At 35.5% G+C, this 25,490-nt stretch overlaps 1 protein-coding gene across 1 annotated transcript; it reads left to right on the top strand.

Annotated features, from left to right (window-relative positions):
• Nucleotides 1–9,831: 9,831 nt before the first annotated feature.
• Nucleotides 9,832–25,412, top strand: LOC115018988 (T-cell immunoglobulin and mucin domain-containing protein 4-like). Its single transcript, XM_029448290.1, has 8 exons — nt 9,832–9,950; nt 10,464–10,545; nt 11,264–11,611; nt 19,341–19,415; nt 19,982–20,040; nt 20,641–20,728; nt 22,600–22,627; nt 24,492–25,412. The coding sequence occupies exons 2-8, from the start codon at nt 10,512–10,514 to the stop codon at nt 24,613–24,615; spliced, it is 756 nt and encodes a 251-aa protein (XP_029304150.1). The 5' UTR covers nt 9,832–9,950; nt 10,464–10,511; the 3' UTR covers nt 24,616–25,412.
• The last annotated feature ends 78 nt before the right edge of the window (nt 25,413–25,490 follow it).

The following is a 25,490-nucleotide window of genomic DNA, read 5'->3' as shown; positions in this document are numbered from 1 at the left end:
ACTATTGTAATTATTATATTTATTATTGTTATTATATGTATCTGTATTATTATATTTATTATTGTTATTATTATATTTATTATTGTTATTATATGTATCCGTATTATTATATTTATTATTGTTATTATTATATGTATCTGTATTATTATATTTATTATTGTTATTATTATATGTATCTGTATTATTATATTTATTATTGTTATTATATGTATCTGTATTGTTATTATTATATGTATCTGTATTACTATATTTATTATTGTTATTATTATATGTATCTGTATTACTATATTTATTATTGTTATTATATGTATCTGTATTATTATTATTATTATATTTATTATTGTTATTATTATATGTATCTGTATTACTATATTTATTATTGTTATATGTATCTGTATTATTATTATTATTATTATTATATTTATTATTATATGTATCTGTATTATTATATTTACTATTGTAATTATTATATTTATTATTGTTATTATATATATCTGTATTATATTTATTATTGTTATTATATGTATCTATATTACTATATTTATTATTGTTATTGTTATTATTATTATATGTATCTGTATTATATTTATATTTATTATTGTTATTATATGTATCTGTATTATTATATTTACTATTGTAATTATTATATGTATTATTATATGTATCTGTATTGTTATTATTATATGTATTATTATTATTATTATTATTATATTTATTATTGTTATTATTATATGTATCTGTATTATTATATTTATTATTGTAATTATTATATCTATCCTTATTATATGTATTATTATTGTTATTATATGTATCTGTATTATATTTATTATTGTTATTATATGTATCTGTATTATATTGTTATTATATGTATCTGTATTATATTTATTATTGTTATTATATGTATCTGTATTATATTTATTGTTGTTATTATATGTATCTGTATTGTTATTATTATTATATTTATTATCATATATATCTGTATTATTATATTTACTATTGTAATTATTATATGTATTATTATATGTATCTGTATTGTTATTATTATATGTATTATTATATTTATTATTGTAATTATTATATCTATCCTTATTATATGTATTATTATTGTTATTATATGTATCTGTATTATATTTATTATTGTTATTATATGTATCTGTATTATATTTATTATTGTTATTATATGTATCTGTATTATATTGTTATTATATGTATCTGTATTATATTTATTATTGTTATTATATGTATCTGTATTATATTTATTGTTGTTATTATATGTATCTGTATTGTTATTATTATTATATTTATTATCATATATATCTGTATTATTATATTTACTATTGTAATTATTATATTTATTATTGTTATTATATGTATCTGTATTATTATATTTATTATTGTTATTATATTTATCTGTATTGTTATTATTATTATATGTATCTGTATTACTATATTTATTATTGTTATTATATGTATCTGTATTGTTATTATTATTATATTTATTATTATATGTATCTGTATTATTATATTTACTATTGTAATTATTATATTTATTATTGGTATTATATGTATCCGTATTATTATTGTTATTATATGTATCTATATTACTATATTTATTATTGTTATTATTATATGTATCTGTATTACTATATTTATTATTGTTATTATATGTATCTGTATTATTGTTATTATATGTATCTGTATTACTATATTTATTATTGTTATTATATGTATCTGTATTGTTATTATTATTATATTTATTATTATATGTATCTGTATTATTACATTTACTATTATTATTATATTTATTGTTGTTATTATATTTATTATTGTTATTATTATATTTATTATTGTTATTATTGTTATTATATTTATTATTGTTATTAATATATTTATTATAGAAAACTATAGACTGGGTAAGAAAACAGGTAAATTGCATTATATTAAAATAAAGCATGTAACTTCTTCACTATCCATGAACACATTTTAGGGGTATTAAAGCTCTTTAACCTCTCTGGGAACCATCACCTTATCGTGGTGGAGAGGTTTGTGTGTCTCGATGAACCTGAGAGCTGTGTTGTTTGGAGCCTAGTGCTCCTGGTAGGGTCTCCCAAGGCAAATTGGTCTCAGGTGAGGGGCCAGACTAAGAATGGTTCAAAAACGACTTCATGAAAGAAAGGGAAAGGAAAGGAGAGACCCTGCCCGGAGGAAGCCCGGGGCCCCCGTCTGGAGCCAGGCCCAGAGGGAGGGCCCGACAGCGAGCGCCTGGTGGCCGGGTTTGCCACGGAGCCCGGTCGGGCACAGCCCGAAGAAGCTACATGGTGCCTCCCATCCATCCATCCTGTGGGCCCACCACTCATGGGAAAAACCGCTGGGGTCGGGTGCGCTGTCACACGGGTGGCAGTGATGGTCAGGGACCTCGACGGACCAGACCCGGGCAGCAGAGGCTGGCTCTGGGGACGTGGAACGTCACCTCTCTGTGGGGGAAGGAGCCGGAACTAGTGCAGGAGGTGGATCGCTATCAGTTGGATCTGGTGCGGCTTACCTCCACGCACAGTCTTGGCTCTGGAACTGTACTCCTGGATAGGGGTTGGACTCTATTCTTCTCCGGTGTTGCCGAAGGTGTGAGGCGTCGGGCCGGGGTGGGGATACTCACTAGCCCCCGGCTGAGCGCCGCTACGTTGGAGTTTATCCCGGTGGACGAGAGGGTCGTCTCCCTACGCCTTCGGGTTATGGGGGGGAAAACTCTGACTGTTGTTTGTGCCTATGCCCCAAACCGCAGTTCTGAGTATTCGGCCTTCTTGGAGACCCTGAATGGAGCCTTGCAGGGGGCTCCAGTAGGGGACCCCGTAGTCTTGCTGGGAGACTTCAACGCACACGTGGGAAACGATGGAGACACCTGGAGAGGCGTGATTGGGAGGAAGGGCCTCCCTGATCTAAACCCGAATGGTTGTTTGTTGTTGGACTTCTGTGCTAGTCATGGTATGGCCATAACAAACACCATGTTCGAACATAAGGATGCTCATAAGTGCACGTGGTACCAGAGCACCCTAGGCCAAAGGTCAATGATCGATTTCGTAATCGTATCATCTGATCTGAGGCCGCATGTTTTGGACACTCGGGTGAAGAGAGGGGCGGAGCTGTCGACTGATCACCATCTGGTGGTGAGTTGGATCAAGGGGTGGGGGAAGACTCTGGACAGACCTGGTAAACCCAAACGGGTAGTGCGGGTGAACTGGGAACGTCTGGAGGAAGCCCCTGTCCTGGGGATCTTTAACTCACACCTCCGGCGGAGCTTTTCAGCCATCCCTGTGGAGGTTGGGGGCATTGAACCTGAGTGGGCGATGTTCAAAACCTCTATTGCTGAAGCTGCGGTGATGAGCTGTGGTCTCAAGGTCTTAGGTGCCTCAAGGGGCGGTAACCCTCGAACACCGTGGTGGACCCCGGTGGTCAGGGAAGCCGTCCGACTGAAGAAGGAGTCCTTCTGGGTTATGTTATCCGGGAGGACTCCGGAAACAGTTGCAGGGTATCGAAGGACTAGAAGGGCGGCAGCTTCTGCCGTGTCAGAGGCAAAGCAGCGGGTGTGGGAGAAGTTCGGAGAAGCTATGGAGAAGGACTTTCGGTCGGCACCAAGGTGCTTCTGGAAAACCATCCGGCACCTCAGGAGGGGGAAGCGAGGAACCATCCAAGCTGTGTACAGCAAGGGTGGGACCCTGCTGACTTCAACTGAGAAGGTTATCGGCCGGTGGAAGGAGCACTTTGAGGAACTCCTGAATCCGACTAACACGCCCTCTATGGTTGAGGCAGAGCTGGAAGCTGATGGGGGATCATCGTCAATTTCCCTGATGGAAGTCACTGAGGTAGTCAAACAACTCCACAGTGGCAAAGCCGCAGGGGTTGATGAGATCCGTCCAGAAATGCTGAAGGCTTTGGGTGTTGAGGGGCTGTCTTGGTTGACACGCCTCGTCAACATTGCGTGGAAGTCTGGGACAGTGCCTAGGGGTTGGCAGACCGGGGTGGTGGTTCCCCTATTTAAAAAGGGGGACCAGAGAGTGTGTGCCAACTACAGGGGTATCACACTTCTCAGCCTCCCTGGTAAAGTCTACTCCAAGGTACTGGAAAGGAGGGTTCGGCCGGTAGTCGAACCTCTGATTGAAGAGGAACAATGCGGATTCCGTCCTGGTCGTGGAACAACAGACCAACTCTTTACTCTTGCAAGGATCCTGGAGGGGGTCTGGTCCCGGATAAGCGGTAGACGATGGATGGATGGATATGTATCTGTATTGTTATTATTATATGTATTATTATTATTATTATTATTATTATTATTATTATTATTATTATTATTATATTCCATCCATCCATCCATCGTCTACCGCTTATCCGGGATCGGGTCGCGGGGGCAGCAGCTCCAGTAAGGAACCCCAATCTTCCCTTCTCCGGGCCACATCCTCCAGCTCCGACTGGGGGATCCTGAGGCGTTCCCAGGCCAGTGATGAGATATAATCTCTCCACCGAGTCCTGGGTCTTCCCCGGGGTCTCCTCCCAGCTGGACGTGCCTGGAACACCTCCCTAGGGAGGCGCCCAGGTGGCATCCTTACTAGATGCCCGAACCACCTCAACTGGCTCCTTTCAACGTAAAGGAGCAGCGGCTCTACTCCGAGTCTCTCACGGATGGCTGAGCTTCTCACCCTATCTCTAAGGGAGACGCCAGCCAGTCTGAGAAAACCCATTTCGGCCGCTTGTACCCGTGATCTCGTTCTTTCGGTCATGACCCAGCCTTCATGACCATAGGTGAGGGTAGGAACGAAGATCGACCGGTATATTGAGAGCTTTGCCTTCTGGCTCAGCTCTCTTTTCGTCACAACGGTGCGGTAAAGTGACTGTAATACCGCCCCTGCTGCTCCGATTCTCCGGCCAATCTCTCGCTCCATTGTCCCCTCACTCGCGAACAAGACCCCGAGGTACTTGAACTCCTTCACTTGGGATAATGGCTCATTCCCTACCCGGAGTAGGCAATCCACCGGTTTCCTGCTGAGAGCCATGGCCTCAGATTTTGAGGTGCTGATCCTCATCACAGGATTGGTGATAAAGCCCTGGCGGAGGCCAACATTCACGGGAAACGAGTCCGACTTACTGCCGAGTATCCGGACACAACTCTCGCTTTGGGCGTACAGGGATTGGATGGCCCTCAAAAGTGACCCCCTCACCCCATACTCCCGCAGCACCTCCCACAGTATCACCCGGGGGACCCGGTCATACGCCTTCTCCAGATCCACAAAACACATGTAGACCGGATGGGCGTACTCCCAGGCCCCCTCCAGGATCCTTGCAAGAGTAAAGAGTTGGTCTGTTGTTCCACGACCAGGACGGAATCCGCATTGTTCCTCTTCAATCAGAGGTTCGACTACCGGCCGAACCCTCCTTTCCAGTACCTTGGAGTAGACTTTACCAGGGAGGCTGAGAAGTGTGATACCCCTGTAGTTGGCACACACTCTCTGCTCCCCCTTTTTAAATAGGGGAACCACCACCCCGGTCTGCCAACCCCTAGGCACTGTCCCAGACTTCCACGCAATGTTGACGAGGCGTGTCAACCAAGACAGCCCCTCAACACCCAAAGCCTTCAGCATTTCTGGACGGATCTCATCAACCCCTGCGGCTTTGCCACTGTGGAGTTGTTTGACTACCTCAGTGACTTCCATTTACTATTGTAATTATTATATGTATTATTATTATTATATTTACCATTGTAATTATTATATGTATTATTATTATTATATTTACTATTGTAATTATTATATGTATTATTATATTTATTATTGTTATTATATGTATCTGTATTGTTATTATTATATGTATTATTATTATTATATTTACTATTGTAATTATTATATATATTATTATATTTACTATTGTAATTATTATATGTATTATTGTATTTATTATTGTTATCATTTGTATCTGTATTGTTATTATTATATGAATTATTATTATTATTATTATTATTATTGTTGTTGTTATTATTATATGTATTATTATATTTACTATTGTAATCATTATATGTATTATTATATTTATTATTGTTATTATATATATCTGTATTGTTATTATTATATGTATTGTTATTATATGTATCTGTATTATATTTATTATTGTTATTATATGTATCTGTATTACTATATTTATTATTGTTATTATTATTATATGTATCTGTATTATATTTATTATTGTTATTATATGTATCTGTATTACTATATTTATTATTGTTATTATTATTATTATATGTATCTGTATTATATTTATTATTGTAATTATTATATCTATCCTTATTATTATATTGATTATTATTATTATATGTATCTGTATTATATTTATGATTGTTATTATATGTATCTGTATTACTATATTTATTATTGTTATTATATGTATCTGTATTGTTATTATTATTATATGTATCTGTATTACTATATTTATTGTTGTTATTATATGTATCTGTATTGTTATTATTATTATATTTATTATTATATGTATCTGTATTATTATATTTACTATTGTAATTATTATATTTATTATTGTTATTATATGTATCTATATTACTATATTTGTTATTGTTTTATTATATGTATCTGTATTACTATATTTATTATTGTTATTATATGTATCCGTATTATTATTGTTATCATATGTATCTATATTACTATATTTATTATTGTTATTATTATATGTATCTGTATTACTATATTTATTATTGTTATTATATGTATCTGTATTGTTATTATTATTATATGTATCTGTATTACTATATTTATTATTGTTATTATATGTATCTGTATTGTTATTATTATATTTATTATTATATGTATCTGTATTATTACATTTATTATTGTTATTATTATATTTATTGTTGTTATTATATTTATTATTGTTATTATTATATTTATTATTGTTATTATTATTGTTATTATTATATTTATTATTGTTACTATTATTTTTATTGTTATTATTATTGTTATTATTATATTTATTAATGTTATTATTATATTTATTATTATTGTTATTATTATTGTTATTATTATTGTTATTATTATTGTTATTATTGTTATTATTATTGTTATTATTGTTATTATTATTGTTATTATTATATGTATTATTGTTATTATATTTATTATAATGAATATTATTATTATATTTATTATAATTATTATTATTATTATTGTTATTATTATTGTTATTATTGTATTTATTATTGTTATTATATAGGATATTACTGATAATAATTTAAATGTTAAAGCCTTCAGGTTAAAGGTCCAGTTTGTAGCATTTAGTGGGATATATTAGTAGAAATATGAAAGAATAACTTATATATTGTTTATATTAGTGTATTATCTCCTGATACTAAGAATCTAAGTGACCTTTGTTTGTTGTTGTTGTTGTTGTTGTTATTGTTGTTGACAGTCTGTGCAGCAGGTGAACAGTCTGCAGAGCATATATATATATATATATATATATATATATATACATATATATATATATATATATATATATATATATATATATATATGTATATATATATATATGTATATATATATATGTATGTATGTGTATATATATATATATATATATATATATATATATGTGTATATATACATACATATACATACATATATACATATATATATATATATATATATATATATATATACATATATAAATATATATATATAATATATATATATATATATATATATATATATAATACCATATATACATACATATATACATACATATATATATACATATATATATATATATATATATATATATATACATACATATATATACATACATATATATACATACATATATACATACATATATACATACATATATATATATACATACATATATACATACATATATATATATATATATATATATATATATATATATATGTATATATACATACATACATACATATATACATATATATGTGTATATATACATACATATATACATGCATATATATATACATACATATATATATATATATGTATGTATATATGTATGTATATATACACATATATACATATATATACATACATATATATATATATATATGTATATATACACATATATACATACATATATACATACATATATATACATATATATATATGTATGTATATATACACATATATACATACATATATACATATACATATATATATACGTATGTATATATACACATATATACATACATATATACATATACATATATATATATACATATATATATATATATACACGTTGCAGCAGCTTTTAACCTGCATAGACTGTGGATATTATGCTCCATATATTTCTTTTAGCAGTGGTGGCAGAAGTATTAATATAATTTACTAAAGTAAAAGTAGCTTCACGGTTTTAAATACTTAAATAAATACGTAAGATACATAAGATATTTATGTTTAAGTATTTATCACACTTTTATCAGTAGTTAATTTACCGGCCATCTTTGTTGGAATAGCTTTTGATTATTACTTTACATATATTTGAACAATAATAGAATAAATATATGTATCTTAATATATTAATGCAATATACAATGTAGTAAAGATTTAAAATATATTATTCGTATTTATCTCAAAAACAATGAAACAGCGCCACTGTCCCATAGACTAGTTCTGGACACAAAGGGTACTGCACCTGACGGTGTGTTTTTATCCCCAGAAAAAAGTGGTGGACCTAAACAGAGGCGAAGAATACACTAAATGAATCATAAATAAGTCATTTATCTTATATTTAATACAAGAATATAACTTATACAGGAGATACATAAATGAACATATTGTGGGTTATTGTATGCCCTACTTATAACATGTTTGTTATAGGATTCATTTCAAAATTGTAATGTCTGTCGGCCAATAGGCGCCTGAGCTGAGGATATTTCTTGCAGTGTGGAGCTCAGCTGTCCTCTCTCCGCTTCTGAAGAAGTGAAACTTCAACAGGAAGCAGCTGATACCTGATGCTGCTCACAGGAAGTCATGCGCTGACCACATGTTAGCATTTAGTGAGCAAATGTGAAGAAATCCTCCCTGCTTTCTAAACTGTGACACATGCTGTCATTTTAATGTGACTCATCGCAGGAGGTCATTCCTGCCGGGGACTTTGCAGGTCTTCATGGGTAGATTTCAGATGAGTCGTATCACCGCGGCTCACTGTTGCACGTTATTAAATCATAATTTAGGCAACCGGGTGCTGTGCACTCACCGGAAACGACAATTGCCGCTGTTAGCTAGCTATTGTTTGCGGTACCAAATCATAACAGACTGCTTAATTAACAATATCCGACGTCAGTATTGTGGTACGTTTATCAAATACATTCTTACTTGTACAGTGTTCACCGGAGCAACCGCTACTGCTGCCGCCAGTTCAGCTGCGCAGCCAAGATGGCGACCGCTGAGGTGAGACGTGTCCATGTCAAAATCTTGATTCTTGTATATCCTGTTTTATTTTGAAGTGTCCCCCTTATGTCATGTCTAGTTGTACTTCCTGTCTGTGTGTTTTTCCCCCCTGTGATTGTTGATTTGTTCCTCCTGTGTCCATTTACTCTGCCCTTGTGTTTCTGCCTTTCTCCCCAGCTGTGTCTTGTTGCCTTGTTTGGTGTCTGTGTATTTAGCCCTGTCTGCCCCAGTGTGTTTTGTGGGATTGTCGTGTTCTGCTCGTGTGTGTTCTGCTCGTGTGTGTTCTGCTCGTGTTCAGCTTTACCTCGGATTGGTTTGTGTTTTGGTTACTTTGTATTTGTATTCTAGATTCGGCTTTGTTTTAATAAAGCTCGCTTTTTGTTAAGTCCTCGTCATGAATTCTGCTTTTGGGTCCTCACCTTTAACACACCGTGACAGTCCAGCGTTATGAGATCAACATCCTGCGACTCATCGAGTGTGAACGCACTTAGTGTAAGTACAGAAGTATGCAAATTGAAACCCAAATATTATAGCTAGCTCAAATGTTTATTAAAAACATCAAAGTTATATGATAAATATTTCAGCTCCTCCGCAGCTCCATTAACGAGACGCTTATGGATGGGACTCCTTCCTATTCACTGAACGTTTGTGCATAAACATATAACATAATAATAATAAACTATTAATAATACAGATAAACATAATAATGTTTGGTTTGAGTGCCCCCTGGTGGAGAAGACTGCAGCAACACGTTGAACACAGATGTTTATATAATAATAATTATTATTCCTGTTTCTCTTCGTCAACAACTGTTTGTGCCAAAAGTGATAAAACTCAAATGAGTTTGTTCCTGTTTTACTTGATTAAAATTGTCTTTTAAGTTTCTACATTTCTTTATTTCTTATTTTGGTTTCACTTCTCAAACCACGTTGTGTTTTTTCTTCTTCTGTTGAAGGAGTCGTGATTTCTTACAGCGTTGTGACTCTGTGTGTGTGTGTGACTCAGTGTGTGTGAGGGTGTGATGTGATGTGACAGTTTGTCAGTGTGTTCATCATGAAGCTCCCGCTGCTCCTCGCTCTCCTCACCGGTAACTCATCTTCACTTTATTGTTATTATCTCACATTAACATTTGAGCTCACAGATTATTAGAAGAGTGAAAGTCGTGTTTTCATTATTTATATTCCAGTGTGTGTGTGTGTGTGTGTGTTTGTGTGTGTGTGTGTGTGTGTGTGTGTGTGTGTGTGTGTGTGTGTGTGTTTTCAGACAGCAAAGTCTTTCAGGCATGTTGTATTTCTTAATGTTCAGATATTTCAGCAGGAAACTCCTTCGTGAGGTTTTAAAGGAAAAACATTCTCTTTTTGTAAAAACGTTGAGCAAATTCTGTCAAAGCACAAAAAAGTTATTTAAATATATAAATAATATTACAGGTCATTTATATCGACTTAAACTGAGAGCTGCAACTATTAGTGGATCAACAGAAAATATTTTGATAACTTATCAAAGTGAAGATCAAGACATTTAAAGGACTCTGATGTTACATGTTATAGAATAAACCACTAATCTAGAAGATAAATGGCATATTAATATATAACTAATATATATATATATATATATATATATATATATATATATATATTAATATATATATATATTAATATATATATATTAATATATATATACTCCAGTGACTTCTGACGTGGTGCATCTGGTAATAACAATAAAACAGTAACAACAGAGACCAACAGGTTGAACAGAATCTAGATTTACTCTTCAACACAATGTGACGTCTGCTCGTGTGTGTGCAGTCAGTGAAGGTGGCGGCAGCAGTGTCGTTGGTGTAACAGGCGAGGACGTCTCTCTGACCTGTACATACGACCACCGTCTCTACGGACCGCTGTCAGTCTGTTGGGTTCGAGGAACGATACCAACCTCCGGCTGCGGTGACCTGCTCATCTCCACACGCGGAGGTAAAGTGACAGGAGAAGGCGGAGCTTCCAGCAGGTACCGGTTACTGGGACGCCTGGAGGGCGGAGACGTTTCTCTGACCATCCTGAACATCTCTGAGACGGACGCCGGACCATACGGCTGCAGGGTGGAAATACCCGGATTGTTCAATGATTACAAACATCAGTTTGATTTGACCGTTGAGAGAAGTAAGAAATGATGAGTTCAATTCATACACACTGATGTTTACTGATGTTTACTGATGTTTACTGATGTTTACAGATGTTTACTGATGTTTACTGATGTTTACAGATGTTTACTGATGTTTACAGATGTTTACTGATGTTTACTGATGTTTACTGATGTTTACAGATGTTTACTGATGTTTACTGATGTTTACTGATGTTTACCGATGTTACACAGTGATGTTTACTGATGTTACACATATATGTTTACTGATGTTTACAGATGTTTACTGATGTTTACAGATGTTTACTGATGTTTACCGATGTTACACAGTGATGTTTACTGATGTTACACATATATGTTTACTGATGTTTACAGATGTTTACTGATGTTTACAGATGTTTACAGATGTTTACAGATGTTACACATATATGTTTACTGATGTTTACTGATGTTTACAGATGTTTACTGATGTTTACAGATGTTATACAGTGATGTTTACTGATGTTTACAGATGTTATACAGTGATGTTTACTGATGTTTACAGATGTTACACATATATGTTTACTGATGTTTACTGATGTTTACAGATGTTACACAGTGATGTTTACTGATGTTACACAGTGATGTTTACTGATGTTACACAGAGATGTTTTCTGTTGTTACACAGTGATGCTTACTGATGTTACACAGAGATGTTTACTGTTGTTGCACAGTGATGTTTACTGTTGTTACACAGAGATGTTTACTGTTGTTACACAGTGATGTTTACTGTTGTTACACAGTGATGTTTACTGTTGTTACACAGAGATGTTTACTGATGTTACACAGACGTTTATTGATGTTACACAGTGATGTTTACTGATGTTACACAGAGACGTTTACTGTTCTTGCACAGTGATGTTTACTGTTGTTACACAGTGATGTTTACTGATATTACACAGTGATGTTTACTGTTGTTACACAGTGATGTTTACTGATGTTACACAATGATGTTTACTGTTGTTACACAGTGATGTTTACTGATGTTACACAGTGAGGTTTACTGATGTTACACAGGGTTGTTTACTGATGTTACACAGCTATTTTTACTGTTGTTACACAGAGATGTTTACTGTTGTTACACAGTGATGTTTACTGTTGTTACACAGTGATGTTTACTGATGTTACACAGAGACGTTTATTGTTGTTACACAGTGATATTTACTGTTGTTACACAGAGACGTTTACTGTTGTTACACAGTGATGTTTTCTGTTGTTACACAGAGATGTTAACTGATGTTACACAGTGATGTTTACTGTTGTAGACGTCTACAGAGCAGACGGACAGTTACACAACAGCAGGTACACACACACACACACACACACTCAGGTCATAACTTCTTAATTTTATCACTTTCACTCCAAAGTATTTGCAATACGTTGCACTTGACATTATTAGAGAATGTGAGTGTAAAATAAAGAATGTTAGTTTTGATTACAGTTCACAGCCCATATGGATATGTTCCTGTTTATGTCCATCCAGCATTTATATTGATAATAAAAACATGTATAGCAGATTTATTTTCATGTATATATTTGTGGATGCATTTATTTTATTTTTTAAAAGCCTCCTGTGGACAGGTGTTACAGAATAGAGTTTCGCTACAAAGACTTTACACAATGCATTTAGTCATTGATGAAACATTAATCTATAAAATAATTGTTGGTTATAGCCGTAGTTGAAGATCCAGTCAGAATAACGATCATTCTGTACATTCATCCCGCCGTCTTTATCTTCATTGACCTTTAACCTCAGACTGCAGAGCTCCTTAAATAAACTCAGTGTTATGTTTACTGATGTTTACAGATGTTTACTGATGTTTACAGATGTTATACAGTGATGTTTACTGATGTTTACAGATGTTATACAGTGATGTTTACTGATGTTTACAGATGTTACACATATATGTTTACTGATGTTTACTGATGTTTACAGATGTTACACAGTGATGTTTACTGATGTTACACAGTGATGTTTACTGATGTTACACAGAGATGTTTTCTGTTGTTACACAGTGATGTTTACTGATGTTACACATATATGTTTACTGATGTTTACTGATGTTTACAGATGTTACACAGTGATGTTTACTGATGTTACACAGTGATGTTTACTGATGTTACACAGAGATGTTTTCTGTTGTTACACAGTGATGCTTACTGATGTTACACAGAGATGTTTACTGTTGTTGCACAGTGATGTTTACTGTTGTTACACAGAGATGTTTACTGTTGTTACACAGTGATGTTTACTGTTGTTACACAGTGATGTTTACTGTTGTTACACAGAGATGTTTACTGATGTTACACAGACGTTTATTGATGTTACACAGTGATGTTTACTGATGTTACACAGAGACGTTTACTGTTCTTGCACAGTGATGTTTACTGTTGTTACACAGTGATGTTTACTGTTGTTACACAGAGATGTTTACTGTTGTTACACAGTGATGTTTACTGTTGTTACACAGTGATGTTTACTGTTGGTACACAGAGATGTTTACTGATGTTACACAGACGTTTATTGATGTTACACAGTGATGTTTACTGATGTTACACAGAGACGTTTACTGTTCTTGCACAGTGATGTTTACTGTTGTTACACAGTGATGTTTACTGATATTACACAGTGATGTTTACTGTTGTTACACAGTGATGTTTACTGATGTTACACAATGATGTTTACTGTTGTTACACAGTGATGTTTACTGATGTTACACAGTGAGGTTTACTGATGTTACACAGGGTTGTTTACTGATGTTACACAGCTATTTTTACTGTTGTTACGCAGAGATGTTTACTGTTGTTACACAGTGATGTTTACTGTTGTTACACAGTGATGTTTACTGATGTTACACAGAGACGTTTATTGTTGTTACACAGTGATGTTTACTGTTGTTACACAGAGACGTTTACTGATGTTACACAGGGTTGTTTACTGATGTTACACAGCTATTTTTACTGTTGTTACACAGAGATGTTTACTGTTGTTACACAGTGATGTTTACTGATGTTACACAGAGACGTTTATTGTTGTTACACAGTGATATTTACTGTTGTTACACAGAGACGTTTACTGTTGTTACACAGTGATGTTTTCTGTTGTTACACAGAGATGTTAACTGATGTTACACAGTGATGTTTACTGTTGTAGACGTCTACAGAGCAGACGGACAGTTACACAACAGCAGGTACACACACACACACACACACACTCAGGTCATAACTTCTTAATTTTATCACTTTCACTCCAAAGTATTTGCAATACGTTGCACTTGACATTATTAGAGAATGTGAGTGTAAAATAAAGAATGTTAGTTTTGATTACAGTTCACAGCCCATATGGATATGTTCCTGTTTATGTCCATCCAGCATTTATATTGATAATAAAAACATGTATAGCAGATTTATTTTCATGTATATATTTGTGGATGCATTTATTTTATTTTTTAAAAGCCTCCTGTGGACAGGTGTTACAGAATAGAGTTTCGCTACAAAGACTTTACACAATGCATTTAGTCATTGATGAAACATTAATCTATAAAATAATTGTTGGTTATAGCCGTAGTTGAAGATCCAGTCAGAATAACGATCATTCTGTACATTCATCCCGCCGTCTTTATCTTCATTGACCTTTAACCTCAGACTGCAGAGCTCCTTAAATAAACTCAGTGTTATGTTTACTGATGTTTACAGATGTTTACTGATGTTTACAGATGTTATACAGTGATGTTTACTGATGTTTACAGATGTTATACAGTGATGTTTACTGATGTTTACAGATGTTACACATATATGTTTACTGATGTTTACTGATGTTTACAGATGTTTACTGATGTTTACAGATGTTATACAGTGATGTTTACTGATGTTTACAGATGTTATACAGTGATGTTTACTGATGTTTACAGATGTTACACATATATGTTTACTGATGTTTACTGATGTTTACAGATGTTACACAGTGATGTTTACTGATGTTACACAGTGATGTTTACTGATGTTACACAGAGATGTTTTCTGTTGTTACACAGTGATGTTTACTGATGTTACACATATATGTTTACTGATGTTTACTGATGTTTACAGATGTTACACAGTGATGTTTACTGATGTTACACAGTGATGTTTACTGATGTTACACAGAGATGTTTTCTGTTGTTACACAGTGATGCTTACTGATGTTACACAGAGATGTTTACTGTTGTTGCACAGTGATGTTTACTGTTGTTACACAGAGATGTTTACTGTTGTTACACAGTGATGTTTACTGTTGTTACACAGTGATGTTTACTGTTGTTACACAGAGATGTTTACTGATGTTACACAGACGTTTATTGATGTTACACAGTGATGTTTACTGATGTTACACAGAGACGTTTACTGTTCTTGCACAGTGATGTTTACTGTTGTTACACAGTGATGTTTACTGTTGTTACACAGAGATGTTTACTGTTGTTACACAGTGATGTTTACTGTTGTTACACAGTGATGTTTACTGTTGGTACACAGAGATGTTTACTGATGTTACACAGACGTTTATTGATGTTACACAGTGATGTTTACTGATGTTACACAGAGACGTTTACTGTTCTTGCACAGTGATGTTTACTGTTGTTACACAGTGATGTTTACTGATATTACACAGTGATGTTTACTGTTGTTACACAGTGATGTTTACTGATGTTACACAATGATGTTTACTGTTGTTACACAGTGATGTTTACTGATGTTACACAGTGAGGTTTACTGATGTTACACAGGGTTGTTTACTGATGTTACACAGCTATTTTTACTGTTGTTACGCAGAGATGTTTACTGTTGTTACACAGTGATGTTTACTGTTGTTACACAGTGATGTTTACTGATGTTACACAGAGACGTTTATTGTTGTTACACAGTGATGTTTACTGTTGTTACACAGAGACGTTTACTGATGTTACACAGGGTTGTTTACTGATGTTACACAGCTATTTTTACTGTTGTTACACAGAGATGTTTACTGTTGTTACACAGTGATGTTTACTGATGTTACACAGAGACGTTTATTGTTGTTACACAGTGATATTTACTGTTGTTACACAGAGACGTTTACTGTTGTTACACAGTGATGTTTTCTGTTGTTACACAGAGATGTTAACTGATGTTACACAGTGATGTTTACTGTTGTAGACGTCTACAGAGCAGACGGACAGTTACACAACAGCAGGTACACACACACACACACACACACTCAGGTCATAACTTCTTAATTTTATCACTTTCACTCCAAAGTATTTGCAATACGTTGCACTTGACATTATTAGAGAATGTGAGTGTAAAATAAAGAATGTTAGTTTTGATTACAGTTCACAGCCCATATGGATATGTTCCTGTTTATGTCCATCCAGCATTTATATTGATAATAAAAACATGTATAGCAGATTTATTTTCATGTATATATTTGTGGATGCATTTATTTTATTTTTTAAAAGCCTCCTGTGGACAGGTGTTACAGAATAGAGTTTCGCTACAAAGACTTTACACAATGCATTTAGTCATTGATGAAACATTAATCTATAAAATAATTGTTGGTTATAGCCGTAGTTGAAGATCCAGTCAGAATAACGATCATTCTGTACATTCATCCCGCCGTCTTTATCTTCATTGACCTTTAACCTCAGACTGCAGAGCTCCTTAAATAAACTCAGTGTTATGTTTACTGATGTTTACAGATGTTTACTGATGTTTACAGATGTTATACAGTGATGTTTACTGATGTTTACAGATGTTATACAGTGATGTTTACTGATGTTTACAGATGTTACACATATATGTTTACTGATGTTTACTGATGTTTACAGATGTTACACAGTGATGTTTACTGATGTTACACAGTGATGTTTACTGATGTTACACAGAGATGTTTTCTGTTGTTACACAGTGATGTTTACTGATGTTACACATATATGTTTACTGATGTTTACTGATGTTTACAGATGTTACACAGTGATGTTTACTGATGTTACACAGTGATGTTTACTGATGTTACACGGAGATGTTTTCTGTTGTTACACAGTGATGCTTACTGATGTTACACAGAGATGTTTACTGTTGTTGCACAGTGATGTTTACTGTTGTTACACAGAGATGTTTACTGTTGTTACACAGTGATGTTTACTGTTGTTACACAGTGATGTTTACTGTTGTTACACAGAGATGTTTACTGATGTTACACAGACGTTTATTGATGTTACACAGTGATGTTTACTGATGTTACACAGAGACGTTTACTGTTCTTGCACAGTGATGTTTACTGTTGTTACACAGTGATGTTTACTGATATTACACAGTGATGTTTACTGTTGTTACACAGTGATGTTTACTGATGTTACACAATGATGTTTACTGTTGTTACACAGTGATGTTTACTGATGTTACACAGTGAGGTTTACTGATGTTACACAGTGATGTTTACTGATGTTACACAGTGATGTTTACTGATGTTACACAGGGTTGTTTACTGATGTTACACAGCTATTTTTACTGTTGTTACACAGAGATGTTTACTGTTGTTACACAGTGATGTTTACTGTTGTTACACAGTGATGTTTACTGATGTTACACAGAGACGTTTATTGTTGTTACACAGTGATGTTTACTGTTGTTACACAGAGACGTTTACTGTTGTTACACAGTGATGTTTTCTGTTGTTACACAGAGATGTTAACTGATGTTACACAGTGATGTTTACTGTTGTTACACAGAGATGTTTACTGTTGTTACACAGTGATGTTTACTGATGTTACACAGATATGTTTACTGTTGTTACACAGAGATGTTTACTGTTGTTACACAGAGATGTTTACTGTTGTTACACAGTGATGTTTACTGTTGTTACACAGTGATGTTTACTGATGTTACACAGTGGTGTTTACTGATGTTACACAGAGATGTTTACTGTTGTTACACAGTGATGTTTACTGATGTTACACATAGATGTTTACTGATGTTACACAGAGATGTCTACTGATGTTACACAGAGACGTTTACTGATGTTACACAGTGATGTTTACTGATGTTACACAGAGACGTTTACTGTTGTTGCACAGTGATGTTTACTGTTGTTAAACAGAGATGTTTACTGTTGTTACACAGTGAAGTTTACTGTTGTTGCACAGTGATGTTTACTGTTGTTGCACAGTGAAGTTTACTGTTATTGCACAGTGATGTTTACTGTTGTTGCACAGTGATGTTTACTGTTGTTACACAGAGATGTTTACTGATATACACAGAGACGTTTACTGTTGTTACACAGTGATGTTTACTGTTGTTATACAGATATGTTTACTGTTACACAGTGAAGTTTACTGTTGTTGCACAGTGATGTTTACTGTTGTTGCACAGTGATGTTTACTGTTGTTACACAGAGATGTTTACTGATGTTACACAGAGACGTTTACTGATGTTACACAGAGACTTTTACTGTTGTTGCACAGTGATGTTTACTGATGTTACACAGTGATGTTTACTGATGTTACACAGTGATGCTTACTGATGTTACACAGAGATGTTTACTGTTGTTACACAGTGATGTTTACTGATGTTACACAGTGATGTTTACTGATGTTACACAGTGATGTTTACTGATGTTACACAGTGATGTTTACCGATGTTACACAGAGATGTTTACTGGGTTTACACATGTTAATAATGTGACACGTGTTTCAGGTCCACAGATGACCACATCAACAACATTTAACAGAGAGACGTCTACAGAGCAGACGGACAGTTACACAACAGCAGGTACACACACACACACACACACACACACACTCAGGTTATAACTTCTTAATTTTATCACTTTCACTCCAAAGTATTTGCAATACGTTGCACTTGACATTATTAGAGAATGTGAGTGTAAAATAAAGAATGTTAGTTTTGATTACAGTTTACAGCCCATATGGATATGTTCCTGTTTATGTCCATCCAGCATTTATATTGATAATAAAAACATGTATAGCAGATTTATTTTCATGTATATATTTGTGGATGCATTTATTTTATTTTTTAAAAGCCTCCTGTGGACAGGTGTTACAGAATAGAGTTTCGCTACAAAGACTTTACACAATGCATTTAGTCATTGATGAAACATTAATCTATAAAATAATTGTTGGTTATAGCCGTAGTTGAAGATCCAGTCAGAATAACGATCATTCTGTACATTCATCCCGCCGTCTTTATCTTCATTGACCTTTAACCTCAGACTGCAGAGCTCCTTAAATAAACTCAGTGTTATGTTTCTGACCTTCTTCATGACCTTGTGTTGCTGACAAACTAAAAACATCTGCTTTCGTTTCCTCGTCCTGCAGGTCAGCTGACCTCCACTGAGCGCCGTCTGACTTCCTCATCCAGCAGCATCACAGCCGAGGTGAACAATCTGCATCATGATAACGTTATAATTTACCTTCAACCAGTACTCATTTTTACGGAGTAGAGCCTGAACGCACCATAACGTAAAAACGTGAATATTAGTGAAACATTAATTTAGTACAAAACTTAATTTAAACATGGACAATGTCCGGTTGCAGATACGTTCTCTCCCACTTTCACACTAACTGTGTGTCCTTCAGGGACTAAACCAGGTTCCTGCCGCCGTCAAAACAGAGTCAAAGCTCTTGATTTCCTAAAAAGGCTCCGGTAGTGTTGCGGTGACTCTCTAAACACGGTGTAAGTCTCAGTTACCCACAATCCCTCTGGCTGGTTTAATATCAGCAGCTTGAACCTCATGTGGGTTCTGACCAACGGCTACACAAACTGAACCCAGTTCACCAAGAGCCACACAGTGTTCAGAGCGATGCAGTCCTGCTGCTGTCCTGAGACTAGAGGTCTTGAGACTAGAGGCCGGTTCTGCAGTATCAATAAGATCCTAACAATACCATCCCTGTGTGTGTGTGTGTGTGTGTGTGTGTGTGTGTGTGTGTGTGTGTGTGTGTGTGTGTGTGTGTGTGTGTGTGTGTGGGTGTTTCAGGAAGCAAGCGGGCTGAACGTGGTTCTGCTGTGTGTTCTGTTCGGGTTGGTAGCTTTGCTCACAGTCGCTGCTGCAATCGTCATTATCGGTGAGTTCGAGAGTCCTTGTTTACTGATCGTCCTCAAACATCACACAACAAGAAGTTTAACTTGCAGAAGTTCTCTTCCACTCTCTATTATGGGATGTCCCCTGTTTGGAGCTAAGCAGAAGCTGGCAAGAACAAATACGTTGAGTGTTTCTGAGCGTGATGGAGCTGAAACTGTGTCTTAGTTGTGTCTCATATTTAGTCCTTCTCTCGTGAATCGATTAAAGCTAAAATTTTAATTAATGTGCAGGAAAACTCAAGTTCCTGTTTGGTAAGATTAAAACATTTCCACTTTTCTATTAGAAAACGTCCCGTGTCATCTTGATTCTGGTACAGTGGTTTGACAGCTAAACTCCAGAACAAATGATATTTGGTATCTGTTAAATGCAACCCTCAAACTCATGTTGGCTGTGAAACTACTAATGTATGGTAATTTAAATTTAAGTTCTAGATTCTTGATGACGTTAATGCCAAAGTATTTAAATCTCTCCTGGTCCCATTTCCAATACAGAGCTGCAGGGATGACGTATGTTTGTAGTCCGACCCTGAAGTTGACCCTGGTTCACTCCACAAAAAGTTTGGATTTTAGCTGAAAATAATCTCTGTGGTTAAAAAACATTTTGTTCAGCAGGAGAATCTCCACATATCAACACTTCTATGATTTCTGAAGCGTAAACACAATCTCCAGAAGTAAGAAGCTAACGTTCGGCTATAAAGGAACAACAGCAGGTCACATGACTTCACGTCACCACCGCTAAGCTAACGGAGGCTAATGTTTGTAGAAGCTTCAAAAGTGAGGTATTTACTGACGTAGAACAAAACGTTAAAATCTCTTCAACGTGTGTTGACCACAGAACTTATTTCAGTCTTCTAACCAAAAACCAGACGAAGGGACAGGAAGTGCTGAATGCTGACTCACTCCAGGTTTCAGGACTCGTTCCTGCAGCTCTGTATTAAGCTGCTTTTTAACCGTTTGTCACCTAGCGTCACGTCTGATTTTTGTTCGTTCAGTCTGTAACCTGACAAACTGCTTTTTATACTGATTGTACTTATTAAAGCAGAAAGAGATTTGTGATATACACAATAATGTCATCAGCGTATAACGGCAGTTTCTGTTCCTGGTCTGCTTCTGTTAGCCGTCTGTCTCTCTGCTGAAGCTTCAACGCTAAAATTAAAGGAGAAGCTGCATGTACGATATACAATATACAATAACAATGGTCCATACTCGCATCTCTGTAACACCAGGGCCAGTGTGCGTTCATGTAAAGTTCCCTTTTACAATTTATTTTTACATGAGCCGGACTTATGAAGGCAGCTCAACAGGCTCACAGATCACAAGTGAAATGTGAAATGATGCAGTATTTTAGCTCTTAGTTTGTTGTTGTGGGGTTATTTTTGCATTTTCCTTAAATTGTGGTGGCGCGTTTTTGTATTTCAAGATTGTTTTTATGTTGAATTTCTTCATGTTTTCTTTGTCTTTGGACATGTTGGGACTGATAAGAGTTTTCACTTAATTGTTATACATAATAATAATACTAATAATAATAATAGTAATAATAACAATAATAATAATAATAACAATAGTAATAATAAAAAATAAACAGTAAATTAATGAGTTAATTTATTAATTACAATTAATTAACCATAAATTGATCAATAAAAACCATCAAAGTTGATCATTAATAATTATAATAAAAACATTTAAAATAATGTTAATGTCTAATAACTCAATAGTCAACCAGGGTGTGAAGGTTGTTTCCTCAGTGATTTACAGACATTTATTTATGATATTGTGCGATAATCTTTTAGTAAACAGGAGTGAGAGATGTGACAGTGTCTTTGTTCTTATCTCTCATGTTTCTGTGTCTCTGCAGCGAGCAGACGGAGAAGACTCAACAAAGCGTAAGTTTCATAATGAGGCTCCTTCAGACGGGGAGACGCTCAAAGAGTTTGTGGTTAATGAAAAGCTGTCGCAGCTCTCACGACTCGGCAGAGGCGGCAGTTTCACCACAAGCTCGGGAAACTCGGGGTCTCAGCGGGTCTTACCCACGCTCTGCATCATCCCGACGTTTCACAAGAAACTGTGATGAGACAAACTCAGAAAACCACAAAGAGTCAGAACAAACGTTTGGTGAATGTAAGCGCATGTAGTTAGTGTAGCGTGTATAACATGAGCTGTGAGTGACATGTGAACAAAGCCCTCTGCACAAAGCTTCAGAATATAGAGAGGAATGAAAGTGGAAAGTTTGGTGTATGTAAGTGCTACTGAAGTGGAGACTTCTGCTGAAGAGTGTGAGAAAAAGCTCCTTTAGAGAAAAGCTCCTTTAAAGATATGTATTGTAACATTCATACATGTTGTACACACTACAGGTGAACAGAGTCATACATGTTGTACACACTACAGGTGAACAGGGTCATACATGTTGTACACACTACAGGTGAACAGAGTCATACATGTTGTACACACTACAGGTGAACAGGGTCATACATGTTGTACACACTACAGGTGAACAGAGTCATACATGTTGTACACACTACAGGTGAACAGAGTCATACATGTTGTACACACTACAGGTGAACAGAGTCATACATGTTGTACACACTACAGGTGAACAGAGTCATACATGTTGTACACACTACAGGTGAACAGAGTCATACATGTTGTACACACTACAGGTGAACAGAGTCATACATGTTGTACACACTACAGGTGAACAGAGTCATACATGTTGTACACACTACAGGTGAACAGAGTCATACATGTTGTACACACTACAGGTGAACAGAGTCATACATGTTGTACACACTACAGGTGAACAGAGTCATACATGTTGTACACACTACAGGTGAACAGGGTCATACATGTTGTACACACTACAGGTGAACAGAGTCATACATGTTGTACACACTACAGGTGAACAGGGTCATACATGTTGTACACACTACAGGTGAACAGGGTCATACATGTTGTACACACTACAGGTGAACAGAGTCATACATGTTGTACACACTACAGGTGAACAGGGTCATACATGTTGTACACACTACAGGTGAACAGGGTCATACATGTTGTACACACTACAGGTGAACAGAGTCAAACATGTAACTAACAGATATCATGAAGCTTCCCCACTTCATGACTCACATCAACACAGTTTATATTACAAGTGTTTAATATGTACATGAGGCGTTATGTAATGTAGCTGTTACACACACAGTTACACACATACACTCTCATGTTCTCATGTTCCTCTCGTCTGAAGAACACGAGTTCTGGAAGATAAATATTGAGCCGTGTTTGAAGAAACATGTTTTTATACCTTAAAAAAGACTCCCAGTTTTTATGCTAAGCTAGGCTAAACTTGTCCTGGACATTTCTTTGCAAAGCAATAAAATAATTTCTATCTTCAGAAAACGTCGACCTACATGTTGATGATCCGCTAAGCTTCTCGTAAAGGATCAATACGATTATAATCTTTAGTTCTTCAACAACAATGAATGTCCCTGAAGACGTTTCCTCTCTGGTGTTCACAGAGCGCCGGGGAATGTCGTCACCAGACCTCACGAGCGCAGATTAATAGTATAGTAATAGTCAAATTATATATATGGAATATGTGTGTATTTATATATATATATATATATATATATATATATATATATATATATATATATATATATAATTTGACTATATGTCTTCTAGCCATAATTAAAATGGCTCAATACAAACACAGTAATCATGGACTAAACGTGTGATTCTGTCTTCCAGCTCCGCGCTGCAGCTGGACAGTTCGGCCCGGTTCAGCTCGTCCGCGCTGCAGAGTCGAGGGTCGGTCGTGGAAAACATCTACCAGATGGACGGCGACGGAGGAGAGTATGAGTACGTCCGCTGAAGCTCCGCCCACCGACCTGCCGACCCGGGAGACGACGAGATCTGGACAAATCAACATGGCTGCGCTCCAAATCTCGTACTTTTTGTTTTTACTGTTCAGAAAGCCGACGGCGCCCTGAATCACTTCCTGTGTCTGTGTCGTCTGTACTGTTTGTACACAGTTTGGACAACAGCTTCGTCCACGTTGACCCTCTTGCTCCTATATGGCCGTCATCAGGCTCCCTCGTATCTTCCACTGCAAAGGATTGTGGGTCCGAACAGCCAGAACAGCATGTTGGATGCATCCTGGTGTTGGGCCTGAATCTGTCTCCTGCAGTCCCCCAGACGGCCAGCAGAGCTGTGCAGCTTGAATCATGTGGACAAACAGTGAGACACTGAAATAAAAATGTTTTTGACAAAAGTCTACAACAAAAACAAAACTGCGTCCAACTACGAGTCCCAGAGAGCATCAGACTATCACGTGGCTAATGCTAATGCTAATGCTAACGTCTTGTGATGAATGCATCTGTTATTTCACGGCTGGATTACTGCAACTCATCATCAGGTTGTTCCAAACAGTCCCTTAAACTCTTCAGTTGATCCCAAATAAGAAGCAGGATCATATTACTCTTCATCAGCTCTGCCTCACGTTAACTTATTTTCACACCCTCCTGGATCCGTCTTGTTTTTATATACGATGTCATCATGTTGTATTTTTACTCCACACTCATCTATCGCAGTCTGTCCTGGGGGGGTTCTCCTTGTGTGCCGTGAGGGTCTGTATTTGGGCTGTATAAATAAAGTTTTGATTAGTAAGAAGTGGAAGTTGCACTCACTTTATTCAACCAGGTTGAAAACATGCTTTATTTTCTACACAATGAGTGAAACTTCCCGACA

This window comes from Cottoperca gobio, chromosome 14, assembly GCF_900634415.1.
Source record: "Cottoperca gobio chromosome 14, fCotGob3.1, whole genome shotgun sequence".
Lineage (NCBI taxonomy): Eukaryota > Metazoa > Chordata > Actinopteri > Perciformes > Bovichtidae > Cottoperca > Cottoperca gobio.
The sequence above is the reverse complement of the archived record's forward strand: the minus strand, read 5'-3'. Positions and strand labels throughout refer to the sequence as shown.